General features: G+C 38.8%; 1 protein-coding gene across 1 annotated transcript in view; it reads right to left on the bottom strand.

Annotated features, from left to right (window-relative positions):
- The window catches only part of LOC725220 (homeobox protein Nkx-6.1), a 35,619-nt gene extending 17,194 nt beyond the window's left edge, over positions 1 to 18,425 (bottom strand). Inside the window, exons 1-3 of the mRNA XM_006558625.3 lie at positions 14,937 to 18,425; positions 7,193 to 7,303; positions 1,391 to 1,599 (exon numbers count right to left, since the gene is read on the bottom strand). Of these exons, the coding sequence (XP_006558688.2) occupies positions 1,391 to 1,599; positions 7,193 to 7,303; positions 14,937 to 15,735 (1,119 nt within the window). The 5' untranslated portion in view covers positions 15,736 to 18,425. The remainder of the gene's footprint in view (positions 1 to 1,390; positions 1,600 to 7,192; positions 7,304 to 14,936) is intronic.
- Positions 18,426 to 18,848: the final 423 nt, after the last annotated feature.

Here is an 18,848-nt window from a genome sequence, read left to right as displayed (position 1 = left end):
TTCCGTGTTATAACATCCGAACCATTTATCCTGCGATTCGTGCCATTAATAATCACAATTTCAATACGTGATTTACAACCCTTAATACGCCGGAATTAACGACATATAATAAAATCGAACGATTTCAATGTATTCCAAATTAGAGCAGCAAAAAGGAAGTGACGAAAATATCCATATCGAATTTGTCGGGCAAAAAGGTGGGAGGGGGAAAAATAAAAAAAGAAAGAAGAAAAAAAGAAAATAACAGGAAGAATGAAATAGTTATTTCGACGAATATCCTCTGTCGAGAGAGGGATCGAGATCGAAGCAACAAAAAGTCTGTTGGTCATTAAAACGGATGATTTTTCGAGGTTGTAATCCCCGCTTAAACGTTTAAGCCGACAAGGAAATATTAAACGATGGCGGCCGTTAAAAACAGCAGCAGCAGTTTAAGTTGATTTTACTTTTTATCGCAACCCCCCGCCGTCCGTTCCATCATTCACGGATTAATATCGGACCCGGCTCGAAAACGCTTCAACTGTTATGAATTTTTATTAACCCATCTACATCTGTTACTCATAATTAGCCGGGCGCACGCTTAAATCATTTGGACGTTTTTATCGGAGATTAGCGTAAACTTTATTAAAAGCACCGAGCAAACGCCACATTCTAGAGCGATATTCCAATGTCTAATTTCTCGCCGACCATTTTTCCCCGAATTTCTATCTTGTTTCTCTCCATACTTTTTTTTCGTTCCGATTATTTGCCAAGAAATAAGGAAAATTTAAACGGAAGAGAAATTCTTGGCTGGAGGCAAGTCCATCTGATTCTATGATTGATTAAAGTATCGAGAGACAATTTCTTTGGGAATATCACCTATTGTTTTGATTGGAAGCAGTTTTTTTTTTTAATAAAGATCGATAACTTGAGAAATTACGAATACCATTTAGAAAAAGATATAGAGATTTTTTGTTCAAAAAATTCCACGTTATTTTGTCCAATTTTTCTTTCAGAAAATTCGTGACAATCCCTTAAACTACGAAAAAACAATCTAAAAAAAATGAAGGGGAAGAGTAGGAAGCCGAAGCACAATATTTGTTTTCAAAACACGACAGATACAGAAATCGTCACGCGTGATCAACGATCTTCGATTTTGTGAGTTGAAGAGAAATGAAAACGAAACGATCAACATTTCCTAATCGACCTTCCTTTTGAGTCCAACGAATCGTCCAAAAAAAAAAAAAAAAGAAGAAAACCCCCTTCCCTCCAAATCTTTTCACCCAATCCCAGCATAAACTCGTGGAATCGGGGGAGCACGAGATCCGTTTGACGCGTTTCTTTCTAACGAGCCTTTAATCGGTGGGAAAACACCACCCCCAGAAGCGAGAAGAAGCGAGATCTCTCCTCTTACCTTGACCTGCGACTCCGACATGCCGAGGGCGTAGGCCAATTTGGCGCGTTCCGGCCCCGCTAGGTATTTCGTCTGCTCGAACGTTTTCTCGAGGGCGAAGATTTGCTGCCCGCTGAACGTCGGCCTCGTGTGCTTCTTCTTGCCTCCCTCGTGCTCGCCGGTTCCGCCGGATCCTGTCATCGTCTGCTGACAGCCCAGCTGTTGCGACACTGTAACATCGATATCGTTTCCAGGGAATTCTCCTCGTCGCTCTAATAACACGGATCCCTTTCCAGGAGCCGTTATTTCTATTCATCCGATGGTACGGATAGGGGGAGGAGAAAAAAAGAAAGAGAAGAGAAGGGAGAGAAAGAGGAAGAGAAGATGTCGGCCACTCGGCGCATCCGGCGCACCGGTGAGCAGCGGTGGATCGAGATCTTTGTGGATTGTTTGGGAGGAAAACTGATTCTTTTGGGATTGGGTGGATATGAAGTTAAGGGTAGGGGGAGGGAAATATGGGGGTTAAATATTTCAAGATCGGTGAATATTTTGGATAAAACAGACATTATACTCTATTCGAGATTTTGAGAGATTTTTAAGAAAGAAAATGTTATCGATCACAAATATTATATATTTTGAGCGAGTGGAAATTCTAATCTAATCGAAAAAATGATTGATTAAAATTTCCACATTATCTTGTATTGTATTGTATAAACGATTACTGTTGAATGTTATTAAAACGTGGTGGTTGGATGCCGACATTATCGCAAAACTTATCAAACCGATCCGAGTTGCGGTCACTTTTATCAAGCAATTAATCTTCATCAATTTTGCGTCATTCTTCTTGCCATCGGCCGACGCGTTTCGCGCCGACGATTTACATAGGCTATCGATAATTGCGTCATAAATTTACATCTCGTTACACGCCAAAAATGTTCTGTACGACACATCTATTGAAAACCATCCAATTATTCTACGATAACACACCGTGATTCCAAATAGTCTACCTTTTGTGGTAGATTCATATTTAACCAATCATCAACCTCTAAAAAAATTTTATTCTTAACATAATTCTAATCGACGTGCGTATAGAATACTTTAACGATGAATTGAAAATTTGGAAAATAATAATAAAAATTTAATCTCCCAAAAAAAATCTATAATTAATCTATTACAAATTATTATGTATTAAAAATAAATTTGAATTGCGAACCTAAGAAAAATATGCCAATCCATTAACCCTCTCAATTCCACCTCCTTAAAGATATAATTTTTTATTTAAATACTTTTACTATTATTTCCACTTTTATCCCCTAAACTTATCAAACACACGCGTACGATCATCCCGCCGAAGAAGAAAAGAAAAGAAACTGAGATCACAGTTTAATTTGACGCGTTCAAGGGTTAAACACTTGTGCGATAGACCGCAATCATGGCGTCTCGTGGCGGGTGGCGGCACGTGGCCGCCACGTGGCTTCCTCGTTCCGCAAATAAGCGGACATTGTTATCGTTATCCTTGCCTTCACGGCTGATCCCCTCTCGTCCTGCAGGGATACAAGATCCTACGTAAGAGATAGCATCGTTGAATGGCAGGGCGCGTGACAGGGGGCGAGATTATCGCGGTGAAAACACGTTCACAGACGATCTATCGCGGGAAAAAGCGTGATTAACGCGCGCCTCTTGGGTCTTCCGCTTGGTGTTGGGAAACTAACCGTCTGGAAAATTGCGCCGAGATTTCGAAATCGATATCGATATAGACAGATTCCAATTTTCTCGATTCGAAGATTAATTGCTCGACAGTTTGGGAGTGAAATATGTCCAATTAACTTTGAAATTTCTTTATAATCTATACATATATATATAAAATACCAAATTGCGACGAATGCATCGACAGCAATGCCTTTCCTCCATCGAAACTTAGACCGAACAATCGTCACAGATTTCCCGCAACGTGGACTCCAAGCTAAGGTAAGATCGATCTTGCTCGAGAGAGAGTTGACAGGGGCGATGATGGCTGACACGCATAAATTTCCGCAAAAAGCTTGGACTTATCGAATTATAGTTGGAGTTTAGCGGCAGTTTCTAAGCAGACGAATAGGGGATATCACGTGTAGCGTCGATCGCTGGTGGAGGAGGGTGGAGCAGTGCGGTAAGCAGCTCATTAGAACCCTCCCCGCCGACTGGCCATTATTGCCTCGTTCCGTATTCCGTTACAAATTGCTTTATTAAATTAAAGTCCCACAACCCATACCGTTGTGACGACCCCACGCCTCCTCTTTCTCCCTTTTCAACCCCCCCCTCGCTCTTCAACATCCTCTTCGTATCATCCCCCTTCGGTCCATGTGCCGCCGCGAGTAAACGCGTCTGACCGCGTGCTGCCTTTACCTCCCCCCCTACCAAGCCCTTCTTAATTACCATACCACCAATTTTAGTCGACATTCCCTTCTCAATATCTCTGTCTTGTTGAATTGTTTCCTATTCTCCGCTCCTTTCTCCCCGCTTCTTCTACGATAGAATTCTTATTAGAATTGTGTTCTAAATTGTTTGATATCGATGTGTTTTTTCTTATTATAAGTAGTATGAAGAAGAGGAAGAATTTTTTTAAATTCGTTCCTTCCAGTATTCAGTCTCTTATTCTTATTCCTATTTCTTTTCGTAATCTTTATTAAATTAAGATAAAGTCGCGAAAGACTCGTGTGTAATCTTCGATTCAAACGTTTCCGATATATAAAAGCTCTAAAAACAAAATATTATTAAATTTCATATCACAAAACGATGAAGGATAAATAAAAAAAAAAATCGCTCAACCTTTACCAGCGAAATGAATTCACATTAATCTCACATCCCCGATCCGATCATCCATCGAAATCATCTTTCGAAATCGCCTCACCTACCCTCTCTCCCCAAAATACCCACCTCTCACCCCATCAACGCCAACCAATTCCGAAGGTCCAGGTATTTAATAAAAAGATAAAAACCGTTCCCGTGGATCGCATAAACCATGTCCCGCGACGATCGTTCCACCACCGCCATCGCCTTGTGCAACCGATCGACCTAACCAGCCAGGAATATAAAGCATTGGAGGAGTAGTATCGACACGATCCACCATATTCCCGCTCGTAACTCAACTTACGAGAAGCAGAAACAAGAGAAGGGAGGGAGAGGAATGATAGAAAAGGCGGGATACACCGCGGAGAGAGAAGGAGGGGAGGAGAGAGGAGCGCAGTTAAAATATTGCCGAGAGTTATTCACGTGGGCGAGGAAAGGGAGAGGCCTCGCAGGGATACGAGGGTTGATATTGAATATGATATTCCGGATACGCCGAGGCGGACCACGGATATATCCCTCTTATATTCGTTCGAGAGTGACATCCGTGGCCGACACGACACGTTCCAACAACACACGGCGCGGCTCCTCTCGTCCACGCCCATCCACGCGTTCCTGCGTACTTACATCCTATCTCGTCACCCTTCTTGTCCCACACTTGCCCCTTTCTCCCCTTTCGCTCCTCCTTTCCATGGGTTAAGTGGCCTGCACACTGGTGTACGGTAGCTACGCTACCACTCCCCCTCTTTCCCGTAGACGAGAATCTCTGATGTCGATGTAGTAGGTTGCAAGGGGGAGGGAAAAATTGAGGCGAAAATTGAGGTTTCTTTCTCTTTTCTTTTTTTTCAATACAAGGAAATATCCGTTTTGATGTGAAGTTTGATTTTTTTGTGGTGATTATGCCATTCGTAATTATTTTTTAATTCTTTCATCATATTAATATTTATAGATTAATAAATTCAAACGAGAATGAAGATAATGCTACCTTAAACGAGATTATAACATAGAATATAATTGTTAAACTTTACCAGCTATATAATAAACTGAAAAGATACGTATTTCTTCTTTAATTTGTCGTTCCAAAATTTTGATATCCATTTAAATCTCGTAGCTTGTTAATAAAATACTCGAGCAGTTTCGAAATTGTAATATTCCAACGTTGGTCTTCTCTAAAAATTACTTTCTCATTAGCCTGGAAAGGAATTAATAAGAATCGATAGTGATAATATGATATCAGAGATCATAATAATTCTCGAGTGATCGTGTGCAGGGTGCTTAAACTTTGGCACGGCCTTCTTCTGCCCATGGAGGAACGGTGTTTCGTCCCTCCAAAACAGAAGCGGGTTTTCGGTTTTCGGTGGTGGTGTGCGTGGTATGCCGACACATGTGCCACCGGCGGCGCTTGATGTATGCCCTCGAAAGGGGATGGCTCTCTCTTTCCACCAACCTCGCGTGTTCTTTCACTCTGTATTTCTGATTTTCCTTTTTTCTCTCTCTCTCTCTCTCCCCCCCCTTTCTCTCTCCTTGCGGCGCCCTTAATCGCTTTTACAAATCGCTGTGGAGGTTTGTGGAGAGTTTCCGCCCTCGAGGTTTCGCGAGTACGGCAACTTTATGGGGTGGTGCTAGAAGGTCTGTTGGCGTAGAATTGTGAGAGACTTTTGGAGACGCTTTTATCGGTGCTTCGTAGAGAATGTTTTTTCATATAATTGAAAGGTCGTTTATATCCTCTTCATATCGTGTGATATTTAATAGAAGATCAAATTGAGAAATCGTTAGTATTCTAATTAAGTTGGGTTTAATCAGGATACGTTTTTTATAATGTTTAAAATCATTCTTTTCTGTTCAATGAAACTCTCCAACTCTTCTTGTCTTAAATCTACGTGACAAGAAACACATCGATTAAATGAAATATCGAATATAAAAAAGAAAAAAATTAAATAGTGATACAAACGAGCTACGATCGTGTTTTCAATTCTATTTAAATGTGAGAGAAAAACTTGTCAAATTTCAAGCTTTCGTCGATCTTCTCCATCTTTTTTCCCCTTTCTTCATAAACAAGAAAAGAAAAAACTTATTTTCTTAGATCCATGAACGCGGTATTTAACGTTGGCCCGACGACACGTGTTTCTTCGCTCCGGTCAACCGATCTCCTCGCCGCAAAAGCAAACACGAGCAGCTGTCAAATCTGTAGTAATATCGGGCGAAACGAAATATCCCGTGGGCAGAGAAATGCCATCCCTCCCGATCGATGTTTTGAATCCAATCTTTTTTCACTTTAACCTCCTCCGTTTTTTCTCTCCCCCTCCTCCTCCCCCCTTTCTCCTTTCCTCTCTTGTTTTTTCACAGTTTCTGACGAAGATCGGTTCCCCTCTATTCGGGGGGACAAATATTATTTCTATTAGTCAAATGATGTACGATAGATTCATGCATTTCGTCACAATCGTCGCAAGAGAATATATGCGATTTTTTCGAAACTTTGGGGGGATTTTTGTGGAGAATTTTATGGAATAGAAAATTAGTGGATATAGAAAATATTGGGAAAAGAAGGATTCATTTGCACTATTTATTATATAATGAGAAATAAAAATAAAAATATTTATATTCACAAGTTTAAAAGAAAGAGGATGTTCTTCTAATTTAAAGAAAAGAGAATATTTTTTTTGTAAAATATATTATATATTTATATTGGCGTTGGAAGAAGGAAAGAATCTACTTTTTTCACTCAAAGCTGATGAAATACTTAATAAAAAATAGGAAATTCCTTCTTTTCAAGGGAAACATTTCCACATTCATTCGAGAATTTAAAAAAGAATATCGTTCTTCGCGAAAGACTGGACATATTTCACTTATCAGCAAAGATTAAACTCTTGCACGTTCTTTTCGTTATCTTATTTGCAAAATGTCACGAACAATCTCTATTCTAATAGATCGGATATACCAACATACGTATATACGTAGTGGTACGCGAAATACATCTCGTAGGGAAAGAAAACTCACGTGTGTGCAGTCTTGCTCGCCATCCCAGGGGATCACTGACTAATCCCTGAAGACCTGGCCAATAGACAGCAGGATGCCGTGGCTCCGTTCTTTGTTGAAATTGCCCGATACCTGCATTCAAAGCAAACGTGTCATGAAACTAACTCCTCTTCTCTTCCGCTTCTCTTTTTCTCGCCCATTTAACACTTTATTCCTTCTTCCTTATCTTTCTTTATAAATCTTACGATGTTTTAATATTCATAAAATATTATAAAATTCTTTTCTACTTTTTAACGTTATCGAAGTATGATGTAGAAAAGCCTGAGGAGAAAAAAAATTATACTTTTGTTACAATGCAAATTTTTTCAGGAATATGTTTGCGATACGTTTTTATCAATGATTATTCGCGTGGGAAACGTAACAAGAATTTAGAGTATCGCGATGATTTATGTAGGCGAATGGCGTGACAATATGACAGCAAGAAATTCCAACAGGAAAGTGATGTTATTTGTATCCCCTTCGCAGTTCCCTATATCTTTCAAAGAGATCGTGCCAGCGCCGGAGAACCGCAACCCGACGCGTGTGGCCACGAACAATCCAATCACAAGAGAAAGGTTTCCAGCTCTCGCAAAAAAACACGAATCGAACCCTATCATCGATATTACGAAATTTCTTTACACCGTTTCCGATTGTGAAATCTTTGAAAATTCACGATTCGGATATCGTGCACAATTTTTCACATTTAAATTTAATTATTAATTTATTAATTATAGATAATTGTCGCTTGATCTTAAAATTTAACAAAGACATTATAAAATTTCTCTTCTAAGAGATTCAACTTTGAAGTTGAATCGAGTTCAATCAATTTCGAATTCTTATTTTCATCTCTCTTCTCTCGATCAAACGTCCGATTTACATCAGATTTATGAAATTCCAATTCATATTGTTGCGTTATCTAATCGTGGTTCCTAGTACAGTTCCAAGAAAAATCGTATAATTCTTTTCTTCTTCTTTTTTCACTAAAAAACTTTTCAAACTCTCTCTCTCTCTCTCTCTCTCTCTATCCTGTATCCATCAATAAAACGTTATTTCCGTTTTTAGTGTTCTACCTAAGCGATGTTGCTCCTCGGCCAAGAAACGAGCATTGAAAACGCGACGCGCGAGATACGATCGTTACCACTTTTGTCCGTTCGGATCAAATAAAATTTATTGGATCGTAAAGATGGGGGCGCTGGTGCATGCTCATCAACAAAAATATTCGAGATCGGTGTCGTAACACGGTTGGTGGATCGCTTCTGAAAAACGGTGAATTCATTTTTAATCGAACCTCCAGTCGAGATTTTTACGGCGCCTGGATGTTTCTTCAAAGAAATTCTATGGAATTAATGGACGATTGACCGAGTCGTGGAATAGTGTCAATTTATGGTGGTGTATTTATGGTTAAGTTACAAAGTCGTCTTTTGAAAAGTCGACCGTCGGAAGAGCAATCGAATCGATCCTTCAAAATGTTATATTACTTTTGAATTTTGAAATTATAAAAATTTTTGAACGTTCGAAACTACTAACATTGTTGATTTTTAAATTCTCGAATCTTTAAATATTCAAACTTTCAAATATTCAAAGATTCAAGCTTTTCCATTTCAATTTTCAAAGATCTAACATTTTCCACCATTCAAAAGCGATGAATATTCAAACTTTCAAATTCTGAAAAACCGTTTCCTGAATCGCAAACACGCAAAAATTTTCAAACGATCGGTAAAAAAGTATCATACTCGACAGAGGGAATATCTTTGTTTCAACTCTAAACACAAAAATCTATCTATCTAGTAATGGAATAATCGATATATAATCAAATCGAGTAGGAACGATACAAATTTTTCGAATAATCAGCAGAGTAGGTATTATCTTAATCGCATTTAACTTTAATCATTAACGACCCCTACTCAATATCATTTCGAATGTTCCACAATTCGAACATCATTGGAAAACGCGAAACTACAATTTAAACGCATAATTCCATTCCATATTCAAATCGTCCATAATTATCATTCGAAATAATTGAAATTTCAATATATATAACGTACGTATCATAATCAACGTTCCACGATATTCCAACGTTATTCAAACGTTCAAATACATCCACCATATTGGACGACCGTAATGCACGAGGCATGCATTCGAAGCCTCAGAAATCAATGATAGATGCTGAAGCAGGCGTGAATGGAAAATAGGCAGCGAAATTTCCTCTCCCCCTCCCCTCCCCCCCAAATTTGCCAATTACGATCGAAAACAGGAAACGATATTCGAGCAAAACGGAAAATTAAACGCGTCGTGTTCCGGTTCCGCGTGAAACGGCGGTGAATTATCGCGAAAGCAGATGCAGCAGCCACGCCGAGAGGTGGCTGAATGAACGCACGGGACGCGTATCGAACCTGCGCATTCCGTATTGCGCGACATGCATTGCTCGCCTATTTCACTCGGGGGCGGGATATATACATGCATGTTTATACAGCGTGCTCGATGAAAAGCGTACTAGCGACATTTTCTATCCTCTATCGGTGGGGAAAATTATTCGAATCGGAGGTGAGCGTCCGTTAACCCTTGGTATATATATATATATATATATTTATATATCCGTATAAATTGGAATTTTGTTTGATTATGAGAAATTGAGATACGATACCGTATTTTTGGTAATTATCGACAGAGCGAGGGAATTAATTAGCAATGAATACATGTAACAACGCGTGTAGGAATTTATGATTGATTGGATTTGTTAACGATCGTAATAAAATTTAATTCAACACCGACGTAATATCAATTTTTTGAAAGGGATTCTGGGAATAATTTTACGATAGTTCATTGATAATTGATAATTGTGCCTCGATGTAGAAAGAAATTGTAATTTTCGAATAATTCTATCAATTTTGGATCAAAGTTAAAGACAATGATACGGTTCATCATAGTAGCTATTTCGAATCAAAATCTCTAGCCAACGTTGGCTACCGTCGTCAGGTGGTTAACCTAAAATACGCTAACTTTGGTTCGTGTGAGTATACGCGTTTATCCGATTTGGTTAGGCAAGTTTGAGACTTAAAGTCGACCTCGATCTCTCTACGAGACCGGAACAAGATCATCAAATAAAATAATTCTTGATGTAACGATCGTATTGAAGCTAACAATACGGAATATAAATATTTACATCCTTATTTTAAATAATATTAACTCGTTCTTATATTAATTATTGGAAAATAAAATATATAATACTGTAAAAGTACTATATATAGTGAAAAATAATATTTTTGAAGCGGAGAATGTAAAATTATCGCTACTCGAGCTTAGTTACACGCTGGATATGGAATTTAATGTATGGAAACAAATAGAAAATGAGATTTTAACCAAAGTGATTATGCACCAACCCTGTTGCTCTTATTTCGCCGATTTAACGACGTTGTATCGCAGAACGTGAGAATCGAGGGTGTTTCACGCCACTGAAGGGTTCATCGAGCCCGTTTACGTCCATTATTAATGATATTGCGACACTCACACACATAAAGTATAATGCCATAAATTTAAAAGCACGGCCATCAAGAGCAGCATAGAAATACTAAACACATTTTATGAACGAGGAGGGCACGTGACCGGGGTTCATGGGTTCATGAATTAGGCTCGTGATGCCACGAATAAGATCGGATTTTAGAGAGCCATCGAGCTTCTGCATTCAATATTATTTTCTCAGAATCTCGTCATTCGATAATTTATATGGGAATGAAGTAGATGTCAGAGAATTGGATTTTTCTTATAAGAAAAATCATAAATGTTAATCGAATGTTACAATAGAGACATTTTAAATAAATTATTATTCTTTAAAAATTTCTAAAAAAAACTGTTTCACATTTATATTTCAATATCGTGATCAGAGATATAATTCTTTCAAAAAAATAGTTAAAAGATATTCGTTGAATATCACAAAAAAAGAAAAGAATCCCCGGCGATAAATTATTAATTATATTTTCCTGTTTAATTATCATAATTAATTTTCAAAGAAATGTAAATCAAGGGATTAGATAAGAGAGAAGAAGATCGAGAAGAGATCTTAAACAATGTTCGCGCGTGCGGAACGTGGCCTTTTTTAAAATAATAATAGCTGGTTCCATTATGGCGAATTATGAGAACGATTCCTGGAGATATTTGAGCACAGCAGCGGATATAAATCGCGAAAGATTCTTTGGGGATCCCACGGTTGCTTTTACGGGTGCCACCACGCCATGGATTTCCTCTTTTATTGAAAGGAAAACAATTTTATAGTGTCTACAGTGTTGCTCAACCGCGTTGCCTAGTATCATCGTTGCTACTCCGAAGAAATATTACTTTCAAAACTTAAATGTAAATTACGTATTATTACCACAGAAAATTTTCCATATATACACAAATAAAACTATTTGCTATTTGCTCGCGTAACATGTTCATTTTCGTAAATTCTTTTTCAAAAGTTTAGATGATACACGTCCAATGATAAAAATGGTTATATAAATTCATAATTTGAGAAATTAAAATTCCTCGATCCCATAAAGAATACGTGATTTTAATGCAAAAATTTTTCAACCTCGTTAAAATATATGAATTTTTCATGGATAAAACTGTCGAAATTAAAAATTTCACAGTAAACAAATTATTATTTCCGAATTGACATTTTACCGATAAAAAAATGTGAGACGAAAATTTCAATAAATTTATGACGGCGTTCGTCAGCCATCGTGAATAATGATATCCGATCATTTGGAAAATTATTCGAAATTCACTTTCGTTTCGTCTACGTTATAATAACGCGACACGGACGCAGCCGTAAATAATTGGCGCTTTAATCATTTTAAATGCACGGATAATCCGGGATCAAGTTCAAGATAGAGCCCCTGGACAGATACAGATTATTGCTCGTGCACAGGGTAGAGAGAGCGGTATTTGCGCAAGACACGTTTAATTTCAACTAAAACAATTTAAAACGAATATTCTTAATAAGAAAGGATGAAAAATAACGACCGAACGTTTCGTTTTAAATTTACATTCGAGTAAATGCGTAGGAGGAAAAACACAGGATTCACAGAATTGAAAATTCGTGAAAGCGTAATTGATTGAAAAATCGGGACTCGAATCAAGATTAGTTCGAAAAAAAGACAGCTTCTTGACAAACGAAATAAAACAAAATAAACGAGAAATCGAAATTAATTGTGTTTCGATTCGAGAAATTTGACATTAAGGAATTTTATTCCTGTTGGTTTACACTTCAATGTAATCCTGATATCGATCAAGATTAAAAGAGATGTGAACCTTGAGAAATAACATATGAAATTTTAGAGAAATTGAGAAAGAATTTCTCGCTTTACGTTAAATGAATCCATACATTTTTATTTGAATTTAAAATCAAAGAAAATTTACTATAGATTATTCAATTCCTATGAAATCTAATAATTAAGGATATAAATAAATAAATAAGAGACATCCTGTTATAAATAATACGTCAAAGAATATACAATATAATATCTTTTAAATAATATTAATCCTCGTTTTCGAAAAAACAGGAGCAGGTCGCGTTTACAAGCGTCTTAATCAATATACCTATTCATATTTTGAAAATTTTATTTTGTCCATTTATTACCGAATTGTTGTATTTAATTCATTTACAACTATTGTTATTTCGTACAGATTGCAATTTAAAAAAAACTCGTGAGAAGGAGAAAGAAATTTTGAGAGTCTAAATAAAATAAGATTATTATTGATAATAATAATAATTGGAAGGAAATAGATCGAAATTTAAGTCGGATGAAATATCGTATTAAATCTCTGATATTACATGGGGGGATCATTTTTATTCTTTGATTGTCGACACGATCGATCATATCCATCGGTCAAATTATAAATCTGTAACTGCTGACGTTTTTCATTTTATTGAAATTAATTCCTACGAAATTAATATCCGCGAAAGCAATGTATAAATTGGAATAAAAATGAATTCTATATGTTCTTTCCATCAAATTTTTTTATAAATTATTGTCGCCAATGAAAATTACTTAATCACCGATTTTTATTCGCGAAATGAAATTGTATCTATAGTTCACCATGCTTCCATTTAACTATAATTTACTTTAACTTATATAAATCCACGTATTTGTCTATTTTCCCGAACAATTTTATAGATATTATTGAAGAATAATTGTAATTTCGAACGAAAAATTTACAACGAAAGAGAAAATATTAAAAATGTTTAAGTATCGAAAAAGATTGATTTTCTATGACTGTAATTAAAAAACTGATATTTGTTTCGTTTAATTCTAATATAGAGATACAATAAAACAATGAGAAAAAGAGATACGAGAAGGAACACTATAAATTTTAATCTAATTCATTCCGAAATTATTATTTATAATTTTGCAAAACTATAATCCTTTTTTTTCTTCTTTATTATAGGCCGACAATCTTTATGAATTTATAATAAAATTTGACAGTGATTCACAGAATTAATCATCCATAAATTCCTCTTTATTTATTTCGTGTTTGAAAGCTAAACACTTAATCCAATTTTAAAATAAATATAAATATATCTTATCGCTCTTTCATCTTCTAATTATAATTCTTTAATCATGTAATTTTCATGAAAAAACGACAAAAATATTTCTACAATTTTACGTTCTACAATCTCTTTATATTAAAATATCTTACACGAATCTAATTTTCACTTTATAATCTTTATCAATCAATCCTTTTAAACACTTTTAAATCCTACAAGAACCACGATGAAAATATTTTTACTCTGTACAAAAACTTTTTATCTGCACATTCCTTAAATAGTTATCTTTATCCATACTGTGCACTGTACATTCACTGAATACTAATTATCAAAAAATGTCCTCCACATTCGTAACCCCTTATATACAATCCTTATCAATCACTTCTAAACCAAATTCCAACTTTTAAATCTCAACAAATAACAACGCTATTTTCACAATTCTCTCCTTCTGTACTATACACCTGCACACCCTTTAAACCCTAATCCCTTCAACGTTCCACCCCCCTAATCAATCAGCCCTACATCTTACAAACGAGAAAACTATTTTTACAATGCTGTTTTTCCCTTTTATATATGTGCAACTCATTCCAATTTCTCTTCCACATCTTAATGAAATCCAACCAATAAAACTATTCTCACAGTTCTATCTTTCCATTTTGTTTTCTTTTTTTTACCAATCATATTCATATCTTCATTTTTATTTAACAGAATGAATCTTGTATTCTCCTAGAATGCTCTACGCATAATTAAATCCTCTAATTTAAAAACACAAGTAACTAGTTCCATTTTTCCAATTTATACATCTTTATCTTTATCTTTACCCTCAATCTCAACTCTATATTAATCAACTCGCTAACTTAAAAACATAAATAATTAATTTATACCCTTTTAAACTTCCAATCTCTCTTCCCCCTTTCTCTCTCTCTCTCTATCTCTCAATCCCAATCCCCTCCAACCCCTAAACCGATTCAAATTCAAATTCCCTGAACCTACCATACCTCCATAAAAATAAAAATCCGAATAATTATTCCATCTTTCCACTCACGCACTCATTCACTTCCTAAACATCCATTCTTCCTTCTCGCCTCTCAACCCCTCCTTCCAACCAATCGATCCTTCAATCCCCTTCTAAAAAAAAAAAAAAGAAGAAGAAGAAGAAAAATAAAAAGAGGGAGGAAAATAGAAATAAAAGATACGAACCCGACGAAGCAGTGAATCCCGCGTGCATCCCGTACCGAGGCGCCGTCATGTGCTGCGGATGCGGCGTCGGTTGAAGCGCGGCGTGCGTGGCCGAGACGGGTGCCTGAGGATGGGTGGCCGCCGGCCGCGACAATATCGTGTCGATACCGTGCGGATTGCTCCCGACGGAGGTGATGGAGGTCGCAGGGCTGTGCTTCCCGCTCCCGGTTGGCGACGCCTGCCCCTGCGTGATCGTGGACAAGGGGACGCTGATCCTCGGCAACTGTATGCCCCCCGCTGTTTGCTGCTGCTGCTGCTGCTGGTGATGATGGTGGTGGTGGGCCTGTTGCTGCTGCTGCTGCTGCTGCTGTTGGTGCTGATGCTGTTGGTGCTGTTGGTGCTGCTGATGGTGGCTCCTCTCCGCCATCGAGTGCAACGCCGCGAGAGGCTGGCTGGCCAGCATGCTGCCCCCGGCGGCGCTCAGGTTCAAGAACTGGAGGACGTGAGGGGCGGCCGCCGCGTGGAAGTCGTGCAGCCAAGGCGGCCTGGGAGGCGGCGGAGAGTGGCTCGAGGCCGGTGGCGGCGAGCACGAGCCCAGAGAGGAGCCTGCCGACGAACTTCTGTCGCCTTCCAAGTGGCTGTTCCGCCTGTGAGCGTCGCTCAACGACGACATGTTCTCGCCCGGCTGCGCCTCTGGGCTGGATCGCAAGTCCGTGCACGGCTCGCCACCGGTGTCGTCGCAGCTTTTACCACCGCTGTTGTTGTTGTTGTTGTTGGTATTGTTGTTGTTGTTGTTGTTGTTGGTCAGAGAACACACCATCTCGCACCACGCATAGTTCGGCAATGAGCGGAAAATTTCGACCGGGATTGAAACCGGGTTGGGGGGAGAGAGGACGTGTTTCGACGGATTTGAGAAATGGATGAATGGATGGATTTCGTTCACTTTCGTTTCCTTCACGCGGTCACTGATGCACACTCGACATGCTCACTCACAACGTTGGATGTTGATTATATGATTTTTATTTCGTCACTGGCGATCACTTTCTTCGTGGTACATCCTTGCCTCGAGTCGTTCGCTCCGTGAGATTCGTGTGATCTTTCGATTTTATAGATGGAAGTCGTTATTAAATTAACAAGCGTCTCGTTTAAATAACTCTTTTCGACACGATCTTTTGACAACACGAAACCTTTCGTTCGATGGAAAGATAACTTCCAAAGTTTAATTCTCACTTGAACCTGTAACTCGATCAGAGTGTTGATTCCGATTCATCCTATCTTATCAATCTCCAACTGTCGTAACTTCCCCAGATATATCCCCTCGTAACGTAACTTTCCCTTCCTTCCAGGAATATATATCTCTTCCCACCGCGACGAGATATAGCAAGATTCAATTTCAAAGTCCGACACAGCTCTGACGAATCCTCTTCCACCGCAGACCAGCACTCTCCCAAAGTTCGTTTCTCCTCGAAAATTTCTGTACAACTTTTACCAATTATACTCCACCTTCCTCCCGAACGAGAATTCATTCGTTCCCTGAGAGAGACGCGCGACGAACGTACGCGAATATATCACTGTTGCGACGAAAAAGAAGAAAGGGGAGAAAAAAAAGAAACCTCTCTCGAGCGGACAACACTGTTACACCAAGAAGCAGGGTTAGACAGCCGAGGGACTCGGCTCGCCAAGTCTGGTACGCGACTGGGGTGCATCGGGGAGTCACCGTGTCCGCGACGACTTAACTCCTCTCGAGGCATGGTCGTCGGGGAGGAGGGGGGGGAATTCGGGTTAGGTTCGGGTTTGGGTTTCGGGTTCAAGCGGCGCGGCGATAGGTCGACTCCATCCCGGCGTCCCGGCTCCCTCGGTTGTGGATTGGCGTGGAAACGGTGGGTCGGGTGGTGCGTCGAAGGGCGGTTCTGGCTTCGGATTGGCCGGCGTCCGTTCGCCTCTGTGGAGGAAGAGGTGTTCCGGGCGGGGCCTCTCAATCTCGCGTTAGCTTCTTGTTAAGCGTCTTTCATTGTGTGTTTAAATTCGTAATTTATGATCCCGACTGAATAAAACAAGAACTGTGCTGGTTCCGCTTACTGGGTGCCGGTGGCTGGTTGGCTGGCCGGCCAGAGAGCTGGCTTGGCTCGAGCTGTTTGGCTGACTGGCTCCGCTAGTTTGCTCGACAACTGGGCACCTCTGTATGACTATGGTGACACTACCGCCTCGATAACTTCCTTTGCTCCCTTGCTTCCTTCCATCCTGGCTGCGTGTGCACCCCCTCCTCTCTCTCTCTCTCTCTTTCTTCCTCTCGCAGTCAATCCTCCGCAGGATGGTGATCCTCCTCCGGACCGGGATCCGTCTCTTACCAGCCAGTCAAGTACGCGTAGACCGAGCAAATCGAGTTATTTGCTCCCGATGGTCCATTTGGCTTGTTCCAACCCCTCCCCCCCACGTTGTACGTATGGCGATGCACGTGTCAACGAGAATTCGGTTAAATCATTGCCACGGGGATCACGTAACTAATGCCATCCTTATCCACCCACCACCTTCCATCCCTCCATGCCTTATACCAGTCTTCCGGGCTCGGCTCAGGATCTTGGCCTGGCGTTCGACCAATCTAATGATCGAGCCAACCGAAACCTTTCGCTCGTTTTCCAAGAGGGGAGGGAGGATGAATAATTTATGCAGTTATTCCTCCTCTCCTTGGGAGGGAGTCGTCGTTGGAAACGTTGCTCTTAAAGGATGTATATAGACGGAGGGATGCATACAACCGCTTCCGGTTTTCGAATCGATGGATAATGGAACGGTGAAGGAGCATCCGTTCCCGAAATGGTGAAATTGTTTTGAACGAGGGAGGATTCCATCCGTGGAGGGAAGGGAGGGGGGGTCGATAGAGATTTGATGTTACTATTGGTATACTCTTGCTATCCGATGGTATCCTCCATATTGATTTCGGGGGTGGTTCGTGAGACGAGCTATCGTCGAATGGACTGTATTACCGGTAAGTTTATTTCTGAATTTAGGTGGGATGTTTTCGTTGGTAGAGAGAGGGGAGTGGGAGGAGGGAGGCTGCTCCTTTCTTTCTGTTTTTCGTGTTTTTTTTTTTTTTTTTGAAAAAGATCTCTCTCTCTCGTATTTTAATCGTTTCCTTTCCGAGTTGAAGACCTCGGACGGACGAGGGGGGTGAGGAATAATAAGGCGTGGATATTTTTCCTTATTGGGACACTCTGGGAGATTAGTTTCGCTCGATTTGCTGCTACATCGATCAAATTTCTTTTCCTATTATTTTGAATAATTTATATAGCTTGTGTCTCTTGGAACCGGTATTAAGTAGACACGGATAGTTTTTAAAAGTTAATAAAAGAAAGAGGGGAATAGAAGGAGGATGAGATCCAGTTAAATGATATGTCTTTCTTCTTTCTTGCTTTGAATAAAAACGCAATAATCTTGGATATATTCTGAAGATAATTTTTTAAAATTAAAAGATTAGAAAATAAAAAAAAAAAAAGAATGAGAATATAATTGAATATTCTTTTTTTCCCCCTTTTCACATAATTTTTCCAATTCTCCATTTTTCTTCGTGATAATTTTTTTAAAAAAATAAAATGGCAATCGAAGAAAAAATAATAAAAAGAATCTTTCTTGTAAATTCTTCTTTCCTGTTTAGGAAATAAATTATTTTTAAATCAAATATTTTTCCAAAGCTAATTTTAATTTATTTATTATCACGAATAAGAGTTGGAAAATGAGACGCAATTGAAAACGATACGAATCTATTAGATAGGATCTTGTAATAATCCTTATTAAATGATCGCAATACAGAGCCATATAATAATAATAATAATAATATAGAGACAATGATACGCGATAAAAGCAGAACGCTTCATGAAGACACGGCATATGGCGCACTTTATGACACCGCTCGATATCGCTGTTTCAATTATGGAAAAT

Source organism: Apis mellifera, linkage group LG8 (assembly GCF_003254395.2).
Source record: "Apis mellifera strain DH4 linkage group LG8, Amel_HAv3.1, whole genome shotgun sequence".
Classification (NCBI taxonomy): Eukaryota; Metazoa; Arthropoda; class Insecta; order Hymenoptera; family Apidae; genus Apis; species Apis mellifera.
This window is presented reverse-complemented; position numbering and strand designations above follow the sequence as displayed.